The sequence below is a fragment of the Schistocerca americana genome, chromosome 7 (genome assembly GCF_021461395.2).
Source record: "Schistocerca americana isolate TAMUIC-IGC-003095 chromosome 7, iqSchAmer2.1, whole genome shotgun sequence".
NCBI lineage: Eukaryota > Metazoa > Arthropoda > Insecta > Orthoptera > Acrididae > Schistocerca > Schistocerca americana.
Genome location: NC_060125.1, coordinates 348,110,083 through 348,136,094, shown reverse-complemented (window position 1 = coordinate 348,136,094; position 26,012 = coordinate 348,110,083). Strand labels below are relative to the sequence as shown.

The window sequence follows — 26,012 nt, the reverse complement described above, 5'->3', positions numbered from 1 at the left end:
TTTCTCTTTATGACGCCATAAGCGGTGGTTGGGAACTTTCAGTGAGGTGCTTAAATTTCTGTGGAGGAATGGCAGCCCATCTTCCTTAAGAGCTGATACCCGACAAGGTAGTGATGTTGAACGCTGCGGTCTGGAGCGACGTCGACGTTTTAACCCATCCCAAAGGTTTTCTATCCGGTTCAGGTTGCGGTTCAAATGGTTCAAATGGCTCTGAGCACTATGGGACTCAACTGCTGTGGTCATAAGTCCCCTAGAACTTAGAACTACTTAAACCTAACTAACCTAAGGACAGCACACAACACCCAGCCATCACGAGGTAGAGAAAATCCCTGACCCCGCCGGGAATCGAACCCGGGAACCCGGGCGTGGGAAGCGAGAACGCTACCGCACGACCACGAGATGCGGGCTCAGGTTGCGGCTCTGGACAGACAAGTCCATTTCAGGAATATTATTGTCCACAAACCATTGCTTCTAGATTCTGTTTTACGAAAGGGAACTTTGCATTGATGATGCAAAAAATCATCGTCTCCGAACTTTTCCACTATGTACGCAGGTCACAGGCCTGTAAAATTATACATATCCTTCCACATTTGGCGTTTTCTTAAGCGCGGTAAGGGATTCACCCTAACCACCAAAAAAAAACCACCTTACCCTAACATCACGTCCTCCGTTCTTCACTGATGGCGCGTAACTTTCTCGACGCATTCGCCAAACCCAAACCTATCCATCGGATGCCCATCGGGTATAACGTGATTCATCACTTGTTTCAAGTCATCCACTGTCCAGAGGCGTCACCTTTACACCACCTCAGCCCTCACTGGCTACTGAAAAGTGTGGCCTATGAAAGCTGCTCGACCACTGTAACCCATTCTTTTTAACTCTGTGAGCACAGTGATTGTGGTAACATAAGTTCTGATAGCACGTTGGAACTCACTAGTGGTTCCTTCTGTTGATTTCATGCGCTCTTTTACAAGTATCCTCCGCAATGCTCGGCAATCCCTGTCCGTTGAACATCAGGTCTGCCTGGTCTTAATTCGGCTGTGGTTACTGCTTCGCGTTTCCACTTAATGATCACGTCACCAACAGTCGACTTTGGCGGCTTTAGAAGAGCTGACATGTTCCTGATGGATTTCTTACATTTGTTGCTAAGGTGACGTCCAATTACTAGACCACGTTCGAAGTCGCTAATATCTCCTGACCGACCCACTCGGTTTTTACTGCTTCTATAGTGACAACAAAGCACTCCCCACCTCTTTGGCTCTCGTGACGTCCGGTCCTCAATCCTGAGTTAGTTAAGGGCGGCTAGATACTTTTTATCAGATAGTGTATGTATTTTGCGTGCGATGTACAGTAGTAATCGATTCCAACAGAAGTTATATTCACATATGAATTTACAACGTAGAAAATCAATTACAGTAAAGACGGAAGACCTCGGACTTTGCGCCTGCCGTCACACGCGCATGTCAGATTCTTCCAGTCAGCTATAATTGTTCACAACGTCATGACTGAATTTTCAGGCACGAGGGGGGGGGGGGGGGTGACGGAGGAAGTGAGCTCCGCCTACCATAGCCCAACACGTCGATACCCGTGGGGAGAGTGGTGGTGGGCTGCACATCTCTCGCGTAGTTGTGGCACTACTCGTGAGCATTATAGTTCGGCATGGTGGCAGGGCAAGACAGTAACTTCGTAACATACGCGGTACGCCTTGGTACTGTAGTTTAGATTGCAAGTGTTTGCAATAGTCGTACACAAAACACTCATGGCCCTGACCAACTTCTACTAGCTTCAGCCGATCCAGAACTAGGGTTCCCTCGTTGAGGACGTTGTGAACAAATCATATGTCCCACAATAGATACTTCATTAGTCGTTGAGGAATCGTGGCCAGTTACACTGCCACACAGGTCGAGGAAGTCATCAACTTCACTATCTTTCACATGCAAACAGACATACATACACTAGCTTCGTGGTTTTTGTTTGAGACATATTCTCCCAGAACCAAATTACATATAACCGTAATCCACTGTTTTCGACCATGCTTTTCAGGGGGGTTCTCTTCGTAAGTGCTCTAACCGGAAATACCGTGTAAAATATTCCATGTTGGGAACCTGATCTACTTCATTTCCAGCTGGTCTGGCGTTCGGTTGAAAAGAACCTATCACTAGAACGGAGCGGTTCTCAAACATCTTACGGAGTTACATTGTTCTCCTGGTTGGATGTGACAGGTATTCTCTGCCACAACGCAAGCTGCTATATTACTTTAGCATTTCCGTTTCAATTACACGGTGCCGTACAGCTTGTGCATGCTAGTCTTCAGCTAAAGCTCTTTCAAAAGGCAACTAGTAGCTCTTCGATATTATGTTGTTGATGTTGTGGTCTTCAGTCCTGAGACTGGTTTGATGCAGCTCTCAATTCTACTCTATCCTGTGCAAGCTTCTTCATCTCCCAGTACTCACTGCAACGTACATCCTTCTGAATCTGCTTAGTGTATTCATCTCTTGGTCTCCCTCTACGATTTTTACCCTCCACGCTGCCCTACAATACTAAATCGGTGATCCCTCGATGTCTCAGAACATGTCCTACCAACCGATCCCTTCTTCTAGTCAAGTTGTGCCACAAGCTCCTCTTCTCCCCAATTCTATTCAATACCTCCTCATTAGTTATGTGGTCTACCTATCTAATCTTCAGCATTCTTCTGTAGCACCACATTTCGAAAGCTTTTATTCTCTTCTTGTCTAAACTGTTTATCGTCCACGTTTCACTTCCATATATGGCTACACTCCATACAAATACTTTCACAAACGGCTTCCTGACACTTAAATCTACACTCGATGTTAACAAATTTCTCTTCTTCGGAAACGCTTTCCTTGCCAAGGCCAATCTACTTTTTGTATCCTCTCTACTTCGACCATCATCAGTTATTTTGCTCCCCAAATAGCAAACCTCCTTTACTGCTTTAGGTGTCTCACTTCCTAATCTAATTCCCTCAGCATCACCAGACCTAATTCGACTACATTCCATTATCCTAGTTTTCCTTTTGTTGATGTTCATCTTATATCCTCCTTTCAAGACACTGTCCATTCCGTTCAACTGCTCTTCCAAGTTCTTTGCTATCTCTGACAGAAATACAATGTCATCGGCGAACCTCAAAGTTTTTATTTCTTCTCTATGGATTTTAATACCTACTCCGAACTTTTCTTTTGTTTCCTTTATTGCTTGCTCAATATACAGATTGAATAACATCGGGGATAGGCTACAACCCTGTCTCACTCCCTTCCCAACCACTGCTTCCCTTTCATGCCCCTCGACTCTTATAACTGCCATCTGCTTTCTGTACAAATTGTAAATAGCCCTTCCCTCCCTGTGTTTTACCCCTGCCACCTTCAGAATTTGAAAGAGACTATTCCAATCAACATTGTCAAAAGCTTTCCCTAAGTCTACAAATGCTATAAACGTAGGTTTGCCTTTCCTTAATCTTTGTTCTAAGATAAGTCGTAGGGTCAGTATTGCCTCACGTTTTCCAACATTTCCACGGAATCCAAAGTGATCTTCGCCGAGGTCGGCTTCTATCAGTTTTTCCATTCGTCTGTAAAGAATTCGCGTTTGTATTTTGCAGCTGTGACTTATTAAACTGATAGTTCGGTAATTTTCACATCTGTCAACACCTGCATTCTTTGGGATTGGGATTATTATATTCTTCTTGAAGTCTGAGGGTATTTCGCCTGTCTCATACATCTTGCTCACCAGATGGTAGAGTTTTGTCAGGACTGGCTCTCCCAAGGCTGTCAGTAGTTCTAATGGGATGTTGTCTACTCCGGGGGCCTTGTTTCGACTCAGGTCTTTCAGTGCTCTGTCAAACTCTTCACGCAGTATCATATCTCCCATTTCATCTTCATCTACATCCTCTTCCATTTCCATAATATTGTCCTCAAGTACATCGCCCTTGTATAGACCCTCTATATACTCCTTCCACCTTTCTGCTTTCCCGTCTTTGCTTAGAACTGGGTTTCCATCAAAGCTGTTGATATTCATGCAAGTGGTTATCCTTTCTCCAAAGGTCTCTTTAATTTTCCTATACGCAGTATCTATCTTACCCCTAGTGAGATAAGCCTCTATATCCTTACATTTGTCCTCTAGCCATCCCTGCTTAGCCATTTTGCACTTCCTGTCGATCTCATTTTTGCATTCCTTTTGGCCTGCTTCATTTACTGCATTTTTATATTTTCTCCTTTCATCAATGAAATTCAATATTTCTTCTGTTACCCAAGGGTTTCTACTAGCCCTCGTCTTTTTACCTATTTGATCCTCTGCTGCCTTCACTATTTCATCCCTCAAAGTTACCCATTCTTCTTCTACTGTATTTCTTTCTCCCATTCTTGTCAGTTGTTCGCTTATGCTCTCCCTGAAACTCTGTACAACCTCTGGTTCTTTCAGTTTATCCAGGTCCCTTCTCCTTAAGTTCTCACCTTTTTGCAGTTTCTTCAGTTGTTATATAAACAGATTAACTATTGAATACGAGGCTAGCCACTAGGCTTCATCACCTAGAAAAGAATGAAAGTAAGTTGAGATGAGCTTCCCGTCAAAATCAGAACAGTGAAGCTGCACATTCACTAACGTCTTATGATGATGGTTGTACTGGTTTGTTATTAATCGTATGGCTACGGTCCCCCGTCGGGCCGACCGTTCGCCGGGTGCCCGTCTTTCAATTTGACGCCACTTCGGCGACCTGCAGTCGATGAGGATGAAAGGATGATGATGAGGACAGCACAACATCTAGTCCCTGGGCGGAGAAAATTCCCCGACCCAGTCGGGAATCGAACCCGGGCCAAGAGGAGTGACAATCGGTCACGCTGGCCATTCAGCTACCGGGGGCGGACTTGGTTGTACTGTGAGGCATAGTGAAACATATGTTAACAGTGAACAAACTACTCTGTCCATTCACAGTAATGTGACCAACTATCAGAAGTCTTTACGGCACGGACCACTTCGAGACATGCAGGAAGAGAGTTAGCGAGGTTCTAGAAGGTACCGAAAGGGACGTGGAGTCCTGCCAACTCCAGTGCCGAGGCGAGCTACGCTAGTTTTCTCGATGGAGGACCCGTGGCGCGACCAGCCCGATCGAGATGGTCCCACAGATTCTCGATTGGGTTTTAATCCGGAGAGTTTGGCAGCCAGGGCAGTACGATAAACGCATCATGATGGTCTTCAAACCACGCACGTACACTGCGAGCTGTGTAACACATTGCACTGTCCTTCTGGTAGAGGTCATCGTGTCGAGGAGAAACGTACTGCAGTGGACGTCCAGTTACGGTACTGGCGTGAAAATTCCAGCCTTCGTCGCCGATGAAAAGCAGTCCGCATGGGTGGATGAAACAGGCGCCTGCTGCGGAGGTACATACTCAGCAACGTTCGCTGAACGGTCGTTGAGGAGACACTGTTGGCACCCTCTTAGTTGCTCTGGGCGGTCGATTGCTCTATAGTTCCATGTGTATTCGCTCACACGGATCTCCATAGTCGGCGTTCACCCCTGTCATCCAGGACCCGTGGTGCACCAAAGTTGCCTCGGCTCTGGTTTTGGACAGCAACATTTTGCTATAAGCCATATACTTTAATCAGGGCGGCACACGAACAGTTTGCAAACTTAACAGTTCCGGAAGAGCTTGCACCCGTGCCCAGAAAGCCAATGGCGATGCTGTTTCGGACGTCAGATAAATCTTTCCGTTTCCACATTACGACAACGACTGCAGTTTTCCGTGCCCCTCGACGCGTTTTATATATCGTCCACTGCTAGTGTTGCCACCTGTCGTAACTGAGTGGTTACTGTACATAGACGTCGATGATAGGCGGTGGTGACATTGATGTGACTGGACCGTGCACCTGTTTTATCATTTCGAGAATACAGAGCACCAAAGAAAATGTATACAGCGATTATCGTAAACATTCACACTTATTCACACCCTACTACTGTAACTGTCTGTACTGTCCAAAACGTCCTATAAACAATTTACATGCTAACGAATGTATATAGGACGTTCAATCCCGCGTCCGGCCATCCTGATTTAGGTTTTCCGCGATTTCCCTAAATTGCTCCAGGCAAATGCTGGGATGGTTCCTTTCAAAGGGCACGGCCGATTTTCTTCCCCGTCCTTCCCTAATCCGATGAGACCGATGACCTCGCTGTTTGGTCTTCTTCCCCAAACAACCCAACGAATGTACATAGCCCAGTTATTCATTCATGTGTAGTACTTCACTTCTAAGGAACATATTACTCAGCACATATGGTGCAGCCCTGGAGGACGTCCGTCGTCTATCAAGACGCAGCCAAGAGCGAAGTCCTGTCCCACAGTTTTTAGGAGGCTAGCGTCCTTATTGCTCTAAACAGCACGATTTCTAATTGAATCAATAGGCGATTGCAAAATCTACCATCACAAGCTAAACCTCTTCCCCTTTTTGCAAAACAATAGTCTTTTAGTACTTTAAACTCGAGAGATACATCTACCGTTAATAGAGTCTTTTTATTTCCTGTTTTCATTTATTAAAGCAGGTGACTCGCTGTGCTTATTACTTATAGTTATACGACTCGCGTTTTCCAGCGATGCTATGGTCCCACTGTTACGTTGCTGTTTGAAAGTCTCTCTACTCTCGAGAGACAGGGGGTGGGAGAAATTGCCTGTCCGTACCGAAACTGCTTTATCGAGTAAAACACATCTGGGTTGCGCTGCCCTGCTGTAGCCCGGGAACTGTTCCCGCCAGACTGCCGCTATAGCTGGCTATGTGTGCTCCAAACTCATCCCGCGATCACGTTACCTTGCAAGCTGTCTCTACCCTGTAGGGTAGAGAGTGACGTGTGTAAAAAGACAGGTACATCATTTAAATATTACGATTACGAATCCCCGTTGCTCTGCTCCGAATGAAAGATACAAAAACAGCCTAATCCTCTCAGTCGCTAAATGCCTACAGAGAGCAGTCCTTTACAGTGTTCGATATGCTTTTTACTTTAGTACAACAGTCACAAATATGAGACTGTAACCAACCCCGCTGATGTAGAGCAGGAGCACTTCCATCCGACGTCACAGCGTAAACTGTTAAATTTGATCGCGGTGGAGAGAGGGAGGTTTAACCCAACTGGTTTTGCACAAGAATTGCCGCTGTTGACGAGGCCGTGAGAAAGTGACTGAAACCACTTTTGTCTCCTCTCATAGTATATAAGATGGGAGAGACAATTCTTGGCTCATCATCCAGGCAGTGGGGTACAGAAGGAGGGTATTCACAGGAGTGAAGCTGTGAGGTCTGGTCACGGTTCTCGTGCTTTAATGGCTTAATTGGTAAGAGTTTCTCAAAGTTCGTGAAGAGTAATTTGTTGAGTGTTAACACAGAAATATAACGATCCAGAAGATTTCGGGCACATTAAAACTGTGTGCGGGAGAGTGACTCTAAACTGGGACTTTGCCCTCTGAAGGTGGAGGGCAAAGTTTCGGCTTAGGGGCACGATCCCGCACACAGTTTTAATGTGCCCGAAATCTTTTGGATCGTTATATTTCTGTGTTAAATTCAACAAATCACTCTTCACCAACTGTGAGAAGCTATGCATTCCGGCCGGCCGCTGTGGCCGAGCGGTTCTAGGCGCTTCAGTCCGGAACCGCGCGACTGCTACTGTCGCAGGTTCGAATTCTGCCTCGGGCATGGATGTGTGATGTCCTTATGTTGCAGTAGTTCTAAGTCTAGGGTACTGATGACCTCGGATGTTAAGTCCCATAGTGCTCAGAGCAATTTGAACCATTTATGCATTCCGTATGGTTCCAGACACCCACGGAAATCCGTCAGCACCACATTACGTCACTTCCAGCTCTTGCAGCTGCTCCGTCTGCTGCAGACAGCCCTTGTTGCGAGTTGTGGCATGCGGTTGGTCCGTGCTTGCGGTGTCCCACTTGGGTTGACAGATGCTGTCGGGTCAGAGACAACGAGGCCAGGGGTCTCCCCGTAAATCATAGCGCGCACCGCAAAGTGCGTTCCCGTGTTAGCACCCCGCGCTCTGCTCCCAGCACGCCGACTGCTCGCGTTCCTGTTAACGCGTCGCGTCGTTTCGTGGTGACTGGGCAGGCGCAGTCCAGGGCAAGGACGAGCGGGAGCCTAGCTAGCCACGGCAATGCCGTGGTGTAGTTGGTAGGACGGAGAACAGTAGGCGGCACCACACAATGTACACTGCGTGATCAATAGTGTCGGGACACCCTTATGTAATGCGAAATTGGCCCCTAGATGTCCCGAGAAGTGGAACCGCAAGTATAAAAGGAGGAGAGGGGAGGAGGGGGGGGGGGGGCTTGTGGTGTTAGTAGAGAAACAGCAACAGCACACTTGGTCGGTCAAGAGAGCTCAGTGACTTCAAACGTGGTCTAGTCACACTATGTCGCCTGATAAATACATCCATCAGGGGCATTCACACCTTCTAAAGTCTGCAGTTCGTGGTCTAGTGGCTAGCGTTGCTATCTCTTGATCTATCTACATCTACATCTACACCCATACTCCGCAAGCCACCTGACGGTGTGTGGCGGAGGGTACCCTGAGTACCTCTATCGGTTCTCCCTTCTATTCCAGTCTCGTATTGTTCGTGGAAAGAAGGACTGTCGGTATGCTTCTGTGTGGGCTCTAATCTCTCTGATTTTATCCTCATGGTCTCTTCGCGAGACATACGTAGGAGGGAGCAATATACTGCTTGACTCTTCGGTGAAGGTATGTTCTCGAAACTTTAACAAAAGCCCGTACCGAGCTACTGAGCGTCTCTCCTGCAGAGTCTTCCACTGGAGTTTATCTATCATCTCCGTAACGCTTTCGCGATTACTAAATGATCCTGTAACGAAGCGCGCTGCTCTCCGTTGGATCTTCTCTATCTTTCCTATGAACCCTATCTGGTACGGATCCCACACTGCTGAGCAGTATTCAAGCAGTGGGCGAACAAACGTACTGTAACTTACTTCCATTGTTTTCGGATTGCATTTCCTTAGGATTCTTCCAATGAATCTCAGTGTGGCATCTGCTTTACCGACGATCAACTTTATATGATCATTCCATTTTAAATCACTCCTAATGCGTACTCCCAGATAATTTATGGAATTAACTGCTTCCAGTTGCTGACCTGCTATTTTGTAGCTAAATGATAAGGGATCTATCTTTCTCTGTATTCGCAGCACATTACACTTGTCTACATTGAGATTGAATTGCCATTCCCTGCACCATGCGTCAATTCGCTGCAGATCCTCCTGTATTTCAGTACAATTTTCCATTGTTACAACCTCTCCATACACCACAGCATCATCTGCAAAAAGCCTCAGTGAACTTCCGATGGCAACCACAAGGTCATTTATGTATATTGTGAATAGCAACGGTCCTATGACACTCCCCTGCGGCACGCCTGAAATCACTCTTACTTCGGAAGACTTCTCTCCATTGAGAATGACATGCTGCGTTCTGTTATCTAGGTATCACCGATCACGGGGTCCTGGGTTTGATTCCCGGCCGGGTTGGAGATTTTCTCTGCCCAGGGACTGGGTGGTTGTGTTGTCCTCATAATTTCATCATCCTTCGTGAAAGTGTCTAGACTGAACTGTGTATAGATTGGGAATTTGTACGGACGCTGATGACCGCGCAGTTGAGCGCCCCACAAACCAAACATGAACATAATCATACCTTCCAAAGCTGCACAAGTCGAGTGCTGGCGATATGATTGTTAAGTGGAAAAGTGAAAGAACAACCACCAAGACCAGGCAGACCTCACGTACTGACGGACAGGAGGACAGTCGAACACTGCAGAGGTTGGTTGTAAAAAAATCGCATGAAATCGGCGGATGGAATCAATCGTGGGTTCCCAAATGCTACCAGCAGACCTGTCAGCAATAACGAGTGTGCGTAATGAATTAAAAACAATAGGGTGCAATGGTCGGGTACTCCTCGTAAGCCACACATTTCTGGAGCCACTGCTAAGCGATATTGGAGGTATTGTAAGGACCAATGCCACAGAACAATTGATGATTGGAAACGAGTGGTTTCGAGTGATGAATCACGCTACACCGTGTGACAGGTGGAAGTGTTTGGGTTTGGGGAATTCCTGGAGAGCGTTGCCTGCCATATGTTACGTGCCAACAGTGGAGTACAGGCGAGGTGGTGTTACTGTTTGGGAATGTTTTTCGTAGTTGGGGGATGGTCTTCTTATTTCCGTTAAATAAATCAATAAAAACCACGCTAAATGCAGACGGACGTAAATACATTTTGCAGCGTTTTGTACAGCGTACAGTAGAGAATGCAGCTTGTTATAGACCAGCATGTGAGATACAGTGGTTTGTGGACGATAACATTCCTGAAATTGACTGGTCTGCCGTGAGTCCCGTCCTGAACGCAGTGGAACACCTTTGGGATGAGTTATACCGTCGACTTCGCTCCACACCCCGGCATCCAACATCACTACATTCTCTGGTTTCGGTTCTTGAGTAATGGGCTCCTGTTCCTCCAGAGACATTCAGACTCCTCATTACATTGAAAGTGCCCCCATCAGATTTCAAGCCGTGTTAAAGACCAAGGGTGGATGCACGCCTTATTTATGTTCTCTAGCAGGTGGGCCAAGGGTGGATGAACGCCTTATTTATGTTCTTTAGCAGGTGTCTGGACATTTTTGATTAGATATTGTATGTCCCAGGCAGCCCTCTTTTGAACTAAAACACGTCTCAGAGTGTTTCTTCGTCTTAAAGGACATTCTGAAGTTTTCCATCGTGGCTGTTTTCACAAGTATTCATTTTATTATACCTTGCAAGACTGGTCAATTTCGGTCTCACAGGCCATTTACCAGCGCAGTAGCTGTCGATGTGTTGTGCAGTCACCCTGTTATTAAATGACGGATATAGCCGATCTGTAAGCGAGTACCTAACGTACAAGCGTCAAAAATAAAACCAGAAAACTTACTGCTTGCAGTAATAGTCATCTTTATAACTAGCTAGCATCAGTAACCCGGCACTGACGGACATGTATTTATTCCAGTCTTTTAGTACTCTCATGTCCTCCTTCCCCCTCTCTCTTCCCATCTCCTCCTTCAACCATACCTGTTGTTCTGCCCCACCCATTCTCTCTATCCACCTCCCCCATAGAATTCCATCTCCTCCTCCTCCTCCTCCTCCTCCTCCTCCTCCCCCTGTCCATCTCCTTCTCCCTCTCTCACTGTTCATGTCCTCGTCCCTCCTCCCTTTACACGTCTACTCCTCTTTCCTTTCGCTGTGCGTCTCCTGCTACCCCCTCCCCCCCTCTCTCTCTGTCCATTTCTCCCTCCCTCTCTCTAGCCATCTCCTTCTCCCCCATCTATCACCATCTCCTCCTACACCCTCTCTATCTGTTCATCTCATCCTCCACCGTTTTCTATCCATGTTGTCATCCCTATCCCCATAGGAGGTTGTTGATTCTTACCCCACAGTATTTCTTTCCAAATCGTAATTAATATAAGCACCAAATTTCGTTGAAATTGTTCTAGAGGCTTACAGTGAGTTTTTTCCCCGTGGCTTTACCAGCATACGGACATGGGAGATATATTTCCATATATTTAATATATTTCACACAGATTTGTACACATTTTTCATCTCTATCTGTAGCGAATTTCGCCCTGCCGTTTCATTTCCATGCAGCTCTATGTTTATGATTTCGTAACTCTTGAACTATGTGACTTAACAATGATATAATTCTGCATCTACATCCAGTGGTATCTGTGGCTACCGTCTACGAAATGTGTTGCGAATAGAATCAGTAGTAAAGAAATAATAAATTAAAAGGTCATACCTGATGCGGCAGTTTTCTTGCATGAACAGCGAAAATGTAGCAATCGATATATTTTTTCCCCTCCTCACTTTGTGGCGGTTGTCAGCGAGGAAAAGATTCGTATAGTTTTGAAATTATTAGTTAAGTCTGTTGCAAGTCACTAAGTGCTCTCATACTCAAATCCTGGATGGGTATTCGCGTATTGTGTGCTACACTGCTTATTCACCTCCATCCGCTTCCACTCGATACGTAGGTGGTTCTTATCACCCCCACCTCCAAGTGATTCTTTCCAGTCACTAAGTGCTATGTGAACGAAGTTCCTATGAAATCGATACCGTGGTTATTTTTATAATGTGTATGGATGCCACGTTATAGGACCTATATGTGCTCGCTTTCGTTGTTGAACCCCAACAGGATAATTTTACAACTCATTTACACCTATTGCGCTTGAAAATGGCCTGTAAGTCCGAAATTAGCCAGTCGCGCAAGATATAATAAACTGAATAGTAGTAAAAAACAGCCGAAGTGGAAAACTTCAAAATGTCCTTTGACAAATATGCGTCGAAACATGCTCAGGTAAACAGAAAAAAAAAAAGAAATACGTTGTGCTTTGCGTAAGCCGGAGATTAAAACCCCAAATTTAAATCGCAAACACGGAAAGGAGACGCCGTCAGGAACTTGCAACCTCAGCACGATGATACAACAGTATGTGGGCTACGGACGTTATTTTCTCTGTCAGGAGCTACAAGAAAGGAAGGATATTACGAGTGCTTGCTCTCATTTCTGCGTCTGGGCCTTGAGATATTGTTGGTGTCTGGCCATTATTGATACCAAAGCTCGAATGCTTGCGCCCTCCATGCCGTTTCGTGCCCGTCTGTCTTATTACGCTCCCGTTTCGTTGCAGAAAACAAATTCTCGCCTCGTTTTTCGGATGCAGTCGGTGAGCTGGTCGCTAGGTGTTTGTACATATAGGGATGAATTTCAAGTCTTCTGTTGCTTTACAGGCTACTAAATTACGTTGTTACTGAACGTTTGTGCTTCTGTCACGATACTGGATTTGTCGTAAGCGATTTTTCTGATTACTTACCAGGCGATTTGCTAAGTTCCTTGAATCATTGTGTCACTGGTGTTCCGTGCACCACTTCTTTCCTAGCCTATGTACCCCTTTGACGTAGGGTTCGCATGCTTGATTGCTTTCCGCCACAGTCTTTTGTCTTGCGCATTCAAGAGTGTGCGGTCCGTTGCTTTTATGTCCACACTGACTTTGTGTAACCCTCGCTTCTTTGATGGCACCATCGACCTCTGGATCTAGGCAATATCTTAGTTTCCATTTCATGTAGCCCTTGTCCATGTTTAGTTGTTGCACCGACATTCTGAATAATAGGGAGCTCTCTGAACTTTGCCCTTAGGGTGGTTGCGTACTTTCCTGTCTTGTAATACTTCCGTTATTTAGCGCCATTTTGCCCTTGCAGTATAAACACGAGCTCGAACATCTAGGGAGGTCTCAAAGTCCGCGTTACGTAAATGGTGTAGTTTTTGAACGTGATTGGTTCTCTCTGATGACGGTGCTACTTTCTAAATCTACATTCCAGATATTCTTTTTTACATTTAGTCTCAGGCATAATTGCTTAAACGATTCTTCCAGCGCAGGATATTTTCAAGATACTTGCGTCTTTGGTCCATGAAAAATGCATCATTATCGTATAATTCCTGTTACAAGCAGGTAAGAAAAAAGGTCTCATGCTTGTAACAGGAATTTCTTTGACCAAGAGAATTTGACTCTTAGCCAACTGTCATTCAGTCAAGATGGTGTACTCAGTAATGAGACAAAGCAGTAGGCTCTGCCACAAATATCGACTCTTAGACAATTTGTCTAGAAGTGTATTTTAATACGACAGTATGCCATCTTAGGCAATTTATAGCACTTATAAGTAAGCATTACAAATCTGGATTGTTATACGGTTATATCACTTGTTACGTATTTCACTGTTATTATCTAACCTGCTTTCAGAAAACACTTGATAATGGCACTTTGAAGCCGAAATCATGATTCTGTAAGTGTAAATGCAACACTGTAAATAAACAACAGTCTAATGGCGGTACTGACTTTAAAGAAACATTAATGGCTTGCTCTTACCATATGTAGTTGGAGGCGCTAATCAACCTATAAACATATGCCGTTAACACCAATATATAAAAAAAATTATCATCATTTTCAAGGCTCTTGTGGATCATGAGAATTTCTTCTTCGTCGATTACTGTCAAACGACGGCCCACCAGGGTGCGATGTCTGGGATCCTACCCTACATTCCCGATAAGTGGTTGCAACCATGGTGGCCTCTCCTTGCGAGAGGCCCATTTCTTCCCTACGCTCTCCGCTTTACTAAGTAACGATTTCGCCCCGAGGCCAATTCTCGCCTAACGGTCGGCCCTCCGGCTGGCTCTGTGTTGCAGGCCACGAAGCAGTTCCTGGACGCGGTGAACCGGCAGCGGCGGCGGCGCCTGGGCCCCGTCTCGTGGTCGACGGCCGTCAAGTTCCTGGTGGCGCGCAAGTTCGACGTGTCGCGCGCGCTCGCCCTCTACGAAACGCACGAGGCGACGCGACATCGCGAGGGCCTCGTGCGCTTCGACCCCACGCGTGAGCCGCTCAAGTCCGAGCTGGAGACCGGAAAGTTCACCATCCTGGTGAGTGCGTGCGCGCTCTTGCTGCTGCCGCTACTACTACTACTACTACTACTACTACTACTACCACCACCACCACCACCACCACCACCACCACCACCACCTTCTGTTTGTTTGTTAACCTTTACGCATTCCATTACAAGTATGATATCCATAATGGCTTCAATCGGCTATTGTTCAATTTATTCCAGCAATACTGTCAGCTGCTCCTTACAGCTGCATCGAACAGTTTATTTTGTTCAGTTGATTTCAAGGCTGCATGTTATCATCATCTGGTACCAAATGTGCTTCAAAAAATACTACGAGCTTTTGTCAAGAACATGAAGACATAACGAAATCAGCTGCACTGTAGAATTCCTGCTGATGTGTGTATAGGTTGTTGTGCGAAACATGCTGCGACACTTTTACGCGGTCCAGTTGCATGAATGCGACGGCCGCCTGTGGTCGACTTCAACGTACAATAACAATTCACAGATGGCATGTGGTAGCACTAGGAGTGGAGAGTATACAGTGTGAGTCACTAACAATTGCCACCAAGAATAACTCCGAAAGTATGCTAGGAGATTGAAAAGCTTGTGGGACAAGCATTGCATGGGACAACGGGGGCCATAATATGACGTTGGTCTTTGTTGCTAGCTGGGGTCGCTTCAGAGATATGAATGTCAACTTTGTTTTTTTAAATGGCATGCTATAGTTTGGTACTTATTTTCTGATAGCGGCAATTGAGACAAATCTAATGATGTGTAACAGTAAGGTCTTTGAAGGTCAACAAAGGTCGAAAAGGTGGCATGAACGTTCATTTACAGAAGGTGTTCGAAGTGATGACCATTAGTATCAATGCACTGCTGCAATCTTCTTATCATGGATTGAGTGGTATTCCTTATCACATTGGCACTTATCGAAGCACAAGCTCTGACAATTCTCTCTCGCATATCTTCAGGTGTAGTTGGAACGTCTTTATAAACAATGTCTTTTACGAATCCCCACAAGAAAAAATCCAGAGACGTCAAGTCTGGCGAACGAGCCGGCCACGACACATCTCCCTCGCGTCCAATCCAACGATTTGAGAATTGTCTCTGCATCTCATTTCTACCCATAACCAGTGGATAGTCTAGGAAGTTTTAATCTCTACAAGAAAGGTGTGTTTTGCCGTAGGACGCAAAGGAAACCCGAAAAAACTGCATAATTTTGCGGTTTTTGATTCCATGGTCAGTCTTGAAACGAGATATCCAAGTATTCACTATGCTGGAAGCAGCACACTTCTCTCCCATTGATAGTGACATCTCAGTCCTATGCGGACTTTCCCTGTAGAAACAAAAAATTCATGACGGTCCGTAATTCCAGTGACGAGAAACTTACTTCTCGCTCTGCCCTCTCACCTATCACCTGCAACAGTACAAATTGTACGAAAAGTGAGCACCTGGTATTTACATAGTTACGTATTAAGATTTGAAACTTTCAACTGAGCCCCCTCCCCCAATTTTTTTTTTCCAACGATAAGGCAACAAAGCCAGGAACTTTTCAGCACCTCTTCGTACCACAATTACGGTGCTGGACCTTCAAAGACGACACCGTGACTCTGCGGAAGCGAGCGGTAAATTCACTCCCATGCCGAGAGGACACTAGCGTTTGCCAGCTGTTCACAATTAGCGAGGAAGTGGGCATAAAGCACATTTGCTTCGAGGGACGGCGCGCGACCTCAGCTTCCGGTCTCCTTAATACGACCGCTTCCGGGGCAGGAGCCCGCAACAGCTGCCCTGCCGACACATCCGTCCGCCCTGCGCCCCTTTGGCAGAGGGGCAGGCACTCTGACACCACAGCGCCCCACGGAGATGGAAGTTCGCTCAAAGGATCCTCAGAAAGGGGCAGGAGGACGCTAACGTGTAGCTGCTGTAAACTGGGTCACCAACCGGACCACGACAGCGGGGAAGCGGAAAAGAAAGTTACTAATTTGAGGCGTAATGGACCCTCAGCTGATGGGTTGCACGCTGTCGCTGTCGCTTGCTCTTTCGGCCTACACTTGATGTGAGTCTCACTGGTACCCTATACCCGAGCCGGTGAAACGTGTCACTTGACAGCTCACGTGTAGTTGGCTATTCTGCGATTGCGAGGTTGCAATAGCACACGCCCACAACTTCGAAGTACGTTTTGTAAATTTATGCTATAATCGCCTTTTATACGTTAGTGCAACAAAGTACGTTTTTCTAACAATGGAGAGTACGACGAAAGAGACTCAGCGTTTAATTGTACAGGGTGGCGCACGAAATGTGTTACCATTTTGTTTTTGAATATAAACTTTATTGTCAATACAATCTGAAAGGAACATGTACTTCAATGAAGAGCCGTCCATGGAGATTTGTTCTAACTCAGCACATGCTCAATATGTCCACCATTTCGTTTCCTAACTTCCTTCAAACGAACACTGAAGTTAGTGATTAAGCTACGGCACATGTCTTCCGTAATTTCACTGCAAGCTTGAGGAATAAGTCTTTTGAGCTCCATTAAATGGTTCAAACGGCTCTGAGCACTATGGGACTTAACTTCTGAGGTCATCAGTCCCCTAGAACTTAGAACTACCTAAACCTAACTAACCTAAGGACATCACACACATCCATGCCCGAGGCAGGATTCGAACCTGCGACCGTATCGGTCGCGCGGTTCCAGAATGTAGCGCCTAGAACCGCTCGGCCACCCCGGCCGGCGAGCTCCAATAAATCACGTGGACGTTACGGGAAAATTTTTCCTTTAGGTACCCCCAAAGAAAGAAGCCACATGGATTGAGGCCTGGACTATTGGGGGGGGGGGGCAATTTTGTCCGTCTTTGTAGCGACCTGGAAACGTGAGTGAAATGATCTGCATGTCGAAATGCTCGTGTAAGAGCTCCAACACAGTGTTTGCAGTATGTGACCTTGCTCCATGTTGCATGGACCACTGCGTGTTGAAGGGCAAGGCAGTAGCAAGAAGCTGTGGAATGAAGCTATTGCGAAGCAAGCTCAAATAACGCTCTCTGTTCACAGTTTCTTCAAAGAAAAAGGGTCCAATAAGTCCGTGACTGGAAATTGCTGCCCACGCTGTAATCCTCGGAGCATAGTATTGTCGTTCATGAAGCACTTGTGGGTTTTCAGTGGCCCCAAAGCGTACATTTTGTTTGTTAACCACGCCGTCTAAGTGAAAATTTGCCTCATCTGAAAACCAAACGTTGTTGAGTGTTTCTTCCCTATCCTCCGCCCACTGAGCAAAGAGTAGTCTCTGCTGCTTGTGTTCTTCAGTGAGCTTCTGTGCACAGGTCATCTTGTATGGGTACAAATGGAGGTCACTTTTAAGAATGCGTTGAACGGAGCGTCTTGATATTCCCAGTTGCACTGCTGTCTTTCTACACGATTTCCCGGGACTTCTCTGTACATCAACTCGCACCGCTTCAATATTCTCCGGCGAACAAACAGGCTTACGCCGAGGTCGCTTCGCTTCCAATACTGTTCCTTCCTGTACAAATTTATCGTACAACCTGTGGATGGCCTTCTTGCAAGGGACCCATCGTATGTTAAACTGTTGCCGAAAACGCCTCTGAGTCACAACAAGGCTTTTCGTTTCATGAAAAAGTAACACAATTGCCGATCGTTGCCGTGTCGTCAGTCTTCCATTCTCAGCCATTGCTGCTTACTAGTCTCCTAGCGGCAGTATCGTGAATTACACATTTCGTAACTCATTTGTTTTTCCAAGCTCCGCTGGTACTGCTGTAGAGATCCCAGCGGGATATGTAATGTGCGTCGTAAATTGTGAAAGAAACAATTGGTAACACATTTCCTGCGCCACCGTGTACATGAAACCGGGAAATAACAACACCCGAAGATAATGACAAAATCTATGAAAAGTTGTTCCAAATTGTTACCGTAATAGCTGCATGTAAAACTTCGTATAATAACGTAATCCTAAGCCTACCAAAGAACGCGCTATCTACACTCATAGAGAGAAATAAAGAAAAACAAGCATAGCCTACTCAATTGCAGAGATAAAGAATTAATTCAGTATACATTTACACTCACCAATTTAAGATTTCAGTGCTGCAGTTCCATCCAGTTCTCCTTCACTATCATCGGAATCGGCACCAAAACCGTTGTCATCATCATCTTTAAGAGAAATCATTAATTGTTCGTTTTCATTTACAATCCCGTCTATAGCCCGTGCTTCTCTTATGAGTTTCACAACATGGTCTACTTTCTTCCTCCATGAGGTGGCGTCTACAGTAGCAAGACGTTCACGTAGCAGCCTTTCCACTTCTGTTTTAGTAAATGTCTTGTTGTTGCTTCTGATGTGCGCCTTGACATCACTCCAAACCAATTCAATTAGACTAAAATGGCAGTGATAAGGCGGTAGCCTAATTACCAAGTGATCATGTTCGCTTGCAATTTCATCCACAACGTATTTAGGCGTCACAGGCTTATTTTGCTTTACGAGCGAGTGTAAGTGCAGCTTTGTCATGCTCATGTTCGCAGCAATGTCTCTCGCCTGCAACCACTGCACCATAGTTTCTTTACGGCCACTAGTGGTGGGAGTTTTATCCAAAATCACGGAATGATACGATTCATTGTCCATCACAAACACTGTCGGAACACTAGACTGGAGCAACAAATTTTTAAACCACTGCAGAAACCGTGGGTGGTCCATATCCTCATGATAATCACCGGTTTTTCTTTATCGAAAAACTAAAAGTCCTTCAAGCACAAAGCCGTTTGAAGATCCCGCATGAGCCACAATTACTCTGGATACTCTTCCTGTTGGCTGATGACCACTGCTATTCGGAGTATCATCTGTCCAGCATTTCTCAACTGATTTTCCAGCGTTGGCCCAGGTTTCGTCTAACCATATGACTGAGTGTAAGTCCTTTCCTACAATTTTGTGTAAGAAATTGGTACGAGCTGCAACGACGTGAGTTTTTCGAGCAACAGCTAGTTCGTCCATCTAACTTTTTGTAATGGAAGCCCATACTTTTTAACACCATCTTAAGTGACGTTTTGCCCCCTGCGAGAAGTTCACTTTCCTTTAAAGAAATTAGCAACTTCACTATTGTGGGGTATTCTTTTCTTCTGTAATATCCGTAAATCTGCCGACGAATTTCATCGGATTGGAAAGAATCAATATCTGTAACAGCAATTCCAAAGCCTGACTATTTAATGGCAACCCACGGCGCAACGAATTGTCGCTTAGTGAACGACATCGTTTTGTTGCCATTGTTTCATAAACAGAAACTGTAGTCGAGGCGGTAACACAACACAACACAAATGCAGGCGGTCGCGCACTAACGTCCAATGTTTACACTTTACACAGAAGCCGGGTACGTGGTTGCGTCGACTCCGGAACCGGCTTTTGTTCAGTCCTCTTAATGGTTCAAAAGACGCAGCACCTCGCATTCCTCACTTGTTTGTCAGTTATATTGTCAACTTAACGGCTCTTGGGGAGTGACCTTGAAGTGACCTGTTTCAGCGGCCCGGGTATAGAGCCCTTGTCCGTCATAATGAAACATGACTTGTGTTGATATCCACTTTTTATTCGGTGGCCATTACTATGGCTTTGAAACCTACCTGTTTCTTTTTTTTTTCAGATATGTTGTCGATACTTTTGTTGTCTGCCCTCGTGGCAGTGAGGATCTGAACGTCTTTTCAGAACATCTGAATTCAGTCCACCCGAATATTCGTTTCGCGATGGAGGCGGAGAACGATGGCTGCCTTCTCTTCCTTGATATGGTGATCAAGAGGAAGGTTGATGGTACATTGGAACACGCCGTTTATAGGATGCCGAAGCTCACTGACTTGTTTAAAAAAAAAAAAAAAATGGCTCTAAGCACTCTGGGACTTGACATCTAAGGTCATCAGTCCCCTAGACTTAGAACTACTTAAACCTAACTAACCTAAGGACATCACACACATCCATGCCAGAGGCAGGATTCGAACCTGCGACCGTAGCAGTCGCGCGGTTCCGGGATGAAGCGCCTAGAACCGCTCGTCCACCGCGACCGGCACTTGTATCTACAGTCTGATAGTTGTCACCATGCAGCTCAGCGTGAAGGGGCCCTTCGTACCTTGGGTCACAAGGCCCACATCATTTGAGATCCTGACAATTTTTCAGCTGAGAAAACCTATGTTGACGTCGCCTTCCGTCAGAATGGATATAGTGAAAGACAGATCAGATGTGCGTTGCGCTATCGACTAACGATGCACCGGATGAGTGATGATAATACTGATTTGGCACTGAGGTCTACGGCTTTTCTACCTTACGCACAGAGCATATCCAACAATATTAGTGTTATTTTGCGGAAGAAATGACGTGAAGTGTTTTCCGACCTCCATCTAAGATTAAGATCCTTCTAGGTTCCGTCAATGATGCTCTTGATTTGCGTATGGCGGGTGTCTATCGTATTTCTTGTAGTTGTGGCGTATCGTATATTGGTCAGCTGTCGGAACCGTCGAGGACAGGTGCCCTAAGTGTTACACACGCGAGCAAATCTGCGATTCCAGAACACTGTCTTGGCACCAGTCATCCCATGAAATGTAACAAGACGGAGATTCTGTCATGCACTTACAGCTATTGGGATAGTGTTATTAAGACAGCTGTCGATATTAATTTAGCAACTAATCTTATAAATAGAGATGGAGGCATTTGTTAAAATTATGCGTGAAATCGTACCCTCCCCCTAGTCAAGAAAGACAGAGACGGGGTTAATACTAACTCACCCGTTGTTTAGGAACTTTCACTATCGATAAATCCTGGCGTCCGTCATATATGTTTTCTGTGATGGTGTTAAGTGTTTACAATGCGCATGTATGTTATCGTTCCACAGAGGTTTTAAATTCGCTGGCACAGTATTTACTTGCCGCTGTTTTCCCTTGAAGGTGACAATGTGATCATCTGTCTAAACTTCGTCTGTTGTCGATGGGTTCACCAGGCTGAATTCCCGTAAGTTATTTGAACGTTGTATACGCCGGGAGAAACACTCAGGTGTCAAATTCCACGCATGTTAGTAACGTCCCTACACTGAGAGCTGAGATGAACGGAAGAGACAAAGTGACAGCGACTTCGGCAGTGAATCGCCAAATGTGTTTAACTTAATCTCGCTTACACAAGCACAAAGGCAGTGTAGGTAAATGCTTCTCAAACACATAAATTAAGTTAGTTTTACTTTTCGTATATTTGCTGATCTTGAAGATTTTGCGTATTTCCACTCAATGATGTCTTATGCAATAATTTTCTAGGGGAACTCTTCACTTAGAAAGCGTTGATTGTGAAAAACACACAGTAAGAATAATATGTACAAATCGTGTAGGTACATCTTCAAGGAGTTAGGCATTTAACTGCAGCATCACAGTACATAATACTTATTCGTTAATGAGCATCGTCGTAAATAACCCATCATGATTTTAGAAGAACAGTGATGTACCCACCTGAAACACAAGAGGAAAAAACTGGCCGAGTGCGAGTAGGACTTGAACACTGAGATATTGGTCCATTGATAGTGACCAGGCCAAATATCTCAAACGAAAAAACTACAAAGAACGATACTTGTCTAGCTTGAAGAGGGAAAACAGATGGCGCTATGGCTGACCCGCTAGATGGCGCTTCCATAGGTCAAACGGATATCAACTGCGTTTTTTAAAAAATAGGAACCCCCATTTTTTATTACATATTCGCGTAGTACGTAAAAGAATATGAATGTTTTAGTTGGACCATTTTTTTCGCTTTGTGATAGATGGCGCTGTAATAGTCAAAAACATATGAATCATAATTTTAGACGAAAAGTTGGTAACAAATAGGTTTTTTAAATTAAAATACAGAACGTAGGTACGTTTGAACATTTTATTTCGGTTGTTCCAATGTGATAAATGTACCTTTGTGAACTTATCATTTCTGAGAACGCATGCTGTTACAGCGTGATTACCTGCAAATACCACATTAATGCAATAAATGCTCGAAAGGATGTCCGTCAACCTCAATGCATTTGGCAATACGTGTAACGACATTCCTCTCAACATCGAGTTGTTCGCCTTCCGTAATGTTCGCACATGCATTGACAATACGCTGACGCATGTTGTCAGGCGTTGTCGTTAGATCACGATAGCAAATATCCTTCAACTTTCCCCACAGAAAGAAATTCGGGGAATCCGATGAACGTGCGGGCCATGGTATGGTGCTTCGACGACCAATCCACCTGTCATGAAATACGCTTTTCAGTACCGCTTCAACCGCAAGCGAGCTATGTGCCGGACATCCATCATGTTGGAAGTACATCGCCATTCTGTCATGGTTCAAAAAATGGTTCAAATGGCTCTGAGCACTATGGGACTTAACATCTGTGGTCATCAATCCCCTAGAACTTAGAACTAGTTAAACCTAACTAACCTAAGGACATCACACACATTCATGCCCGAGGCAGGATTCGAACCTGCGACCGTAGCAGTCGCGCGGTTCCGAACTGAGCGCCTAGAACCTCTAGACCACCGCGGTCGGCTTCTGTCATGGAGTGAAACATCTTGTAGTAACATCGGTAGAACATTACGGAGGAAATCAGCATACATTGCAGCATTTAGATCGCCATCGATAAAATGGGGGCCAATTATCCTTCCTCCCATAATGCCGCACCATACATTAACCCGCCAAGGTCGCTGACGTTCCACTTGTCGCAGCCATTGTGGATTTTCCGTTGCTCAGTAGTGCATATTATGCGGGTTTACGTTACCGCTATTGGTGAATGACGCTTCGTCGCTAAATAGAACGCGTACAAAAAAAAATCTGTCATCGTCCCATAATTTCTCTTGTGCCCAGTGGCAGAACTGTACACGACGTTCAAAGTCGTCGCCATGCAATTCCTGGTGCATAGAAATATGGTACGGTTGCAATCTATGTTTATGTAGCATTCTCAACACCGACGTTTTTGAGATTCCCGATTCTCGCGCAGTTTGTCTGCTACTGATGTGCGTTTTATTTGTTGCAGGTCGTGGTTGACGTTTCACATGTGGCTCAGCACTTCCTGTTTCCTTAAATAATGTAACTAACCGGCGAACGGACCGCACACTTGGATGATGTCGTCCAGGATACCGAGCAGCATACATAGCACACGCCGGTTGGGCATTTTGATCACAACAGCGATACATCAACACGATATCGACCTTTTCCGCAATTGGTAAACGGTCCATCCCCCGGGTAATGTATCACGAAGCAAATACCGTCCGCACTGGCGGAATGTTACGTGATACCACGTACTTATACGTTTGTGACTATTACAACGCCATCTATCACAAAGCGAAAAAAGTGGTCCAACTAAAACATACATATTTCATACGTACTACACGAATATGTAATAAAAAATGGGGGTTCCTATTTTAAAAAACCGCAGTTGATATCCGTTTGACCTATGGCAGCGCCATCTAGCAGGTCAACCATAGCGTCATCTGGTTCCCCCCTTCAAGCTAGACGAGTTTCGTTCTTTGTAGTTTTTTCGTTTGACGCTTTTTTCTTGAGGCCCGGTCACTATCAATGGACCACCCTGTATACAGGGTGTTACAAAAAGGTACGGCCAAACTTTCACGAAACATTCCTCACACACAAATAAAGAAAAAATGTTATGTGGACATGTGTCCGGAAACGCTTAATTTCCATGTTAGAGCTCATTTTAGTTTCGTCAGTATGTACTGTACTTCCTCGATTCACCGCCAGTTGGCCCAATTGAAGGAAGGTAATGTTGACTACGGTGCTTGTGTTGACATGCGACTCATTGCTCTACAGTACTAGCATCAAGCACATCAGTACGTAGCATCAACAGGTTAGTGTTTATCACGAACTTGGTTTTGTAGTCAGTGCAATGTTTACAAATGCGGAGTTGGCAGATGTCCATTTGATGTATGGATTAGCACGGGGCAATAGCCGTAGCGCGTTACGTTTGTATCGAGACAGATTTCCAGAACGAAGGTGTCCCGACAGGAAGACGTTGGAAGCAATTGATCGGCATCTTAGGGAGCACGGAACATTCCAGCCTATGACTCGCGACTGGGGAAGATCTAGAACGTCGAGGACACCTGCAATGGACGAGGCAATTCTTCGTGCAGTTGACGATAACCCTAATGTCAGCGCCAGAGAAGTTGCTGCTGTACAAGGTAACGTTGACCACATCACTGAATGGAGAGTGCTACGGGAGAACCAGTTGTTTCCGTACCATGTACAGCGTGTGCAGGCACTATCAGCAGCTGATTGGCCTCCACGGGTACACTTCTGCGAATGGTTCATCCAACAATGTGTCAATCCTCATTTCAGTGCAAAAGTTCTCTTTACGGATGAGGTTTCATTCCAACGTGATCAAATTGTAAATTTTCACAATGAACATGTGTAGACTGAGGAGAATCCGCACGCAATTGTGCAATCACGTCATCAACACACATTTTCTGTGAACGTTTGGGCAGGCATTGTTGGTGATGTCTTGATTGGGCCCCATGTTCTTCCACCTACGCTCAATGGAGCACGTTATCATGATTTCATACGGGATACTCTACCTGTGCTGCTAGAACATGTGCCTTTACAAGTACGACACAACATGTGGTTCATGCACGATGGAGCTCCTGCACATTTCAGACGAAGTGTTCGTACGCTTCTCAACAACAGATTCGGTGACTGATGGATTGGTAGAGGCGTACCAGTTCCATGGCCTCCACGCTCTCCTGACCTCAACCCTCTTGACTTTCATTTATGGGGGCATTTGAAAGCTCTTGTCTACGCAACCCCGGTACCAAATGTAGAGACTCTTCGTGCTCGTGTTGTGGACGGCTGTGATACAATACGCCATTCTCCAGGGCTGCATCAGCGCATCAGGGATTCCATGCGACGGAGGGTGGATGCATGTATCCTCGCTAACGGAGGACATTTTGAACATTTCCTGTAACAAAGTGTTTGATGTCACGCTGGTACGTTCTGTTGCTGTGTGTTTCCATTCCATGATTAATGTGATTTGAAGAGAAGTAATAAAATGACCTCTAACGTGGAAAGTAAGGGTTTCCGGACACATGTCCACATAACATATTTTCTTTCTTTGTGTGTGAGGAATGTTTCCTGAAAGTTTGGCCGTACCTTTTGGTAACACCCTATATATATATATATATATATATAATCTTCAAAATCGAAGAGATTCTCGATTCCTAGGAGAACAAAAAGAAGCGGACATGGGACTTCAGCTTATATATGTGGAGAGAAGTTTTATTACAACTTTTTTATTTACTTACTAAAACACGACTACAAATTACATTTCATTTTTCATGCAATAAGCTTCGTCTATTATGCTTTTGACTGACGATGAATGCAATGAATATTCAAATGGCAAAAGAAATTTTTATGTGATATAATTACAACTCAAAAGTTCTTATTTTGTACTGTCAAGCTTTGCCTGTTACCGAATTTCACGTTTCTAGATCAACAGGAAGTATGCTATAGGTTTTGATGAGTGAGTTTACGAGTATCAAAATATGTGACTTGAACGACCGAATCTTTACATTTACTTAGGAGGTTAATTT

At 45.1% G+C, this 26,012-nt stretch overlaps 1 protein-coding gene across 2 annotated transcripts in view; it reads left to right on the top strand.

Annotated features, from left to right (window-relative positions):
* Window positions 1-26,012, top strand: part of LOC124622283 (tyrosine-protein phosphatase non-receptor type 9) — a 774,832-nt gene that overhangs the window by 309,718 nt on the left and 439,102 nt on the right. For both annotated transcript variants that reach the window (XM_047147950.1, XM_047147951.1), the window contains exon 2: window positions 14,239-14,469. In XM_047147950.1, coding sequence (XP_047003906.1) covers window positions 14,239-14,469 — 231 coding nt within the window. The remainder of the gene's footprint in view (window positions 1-14,238; window positions 14,470-26,012) is intronic.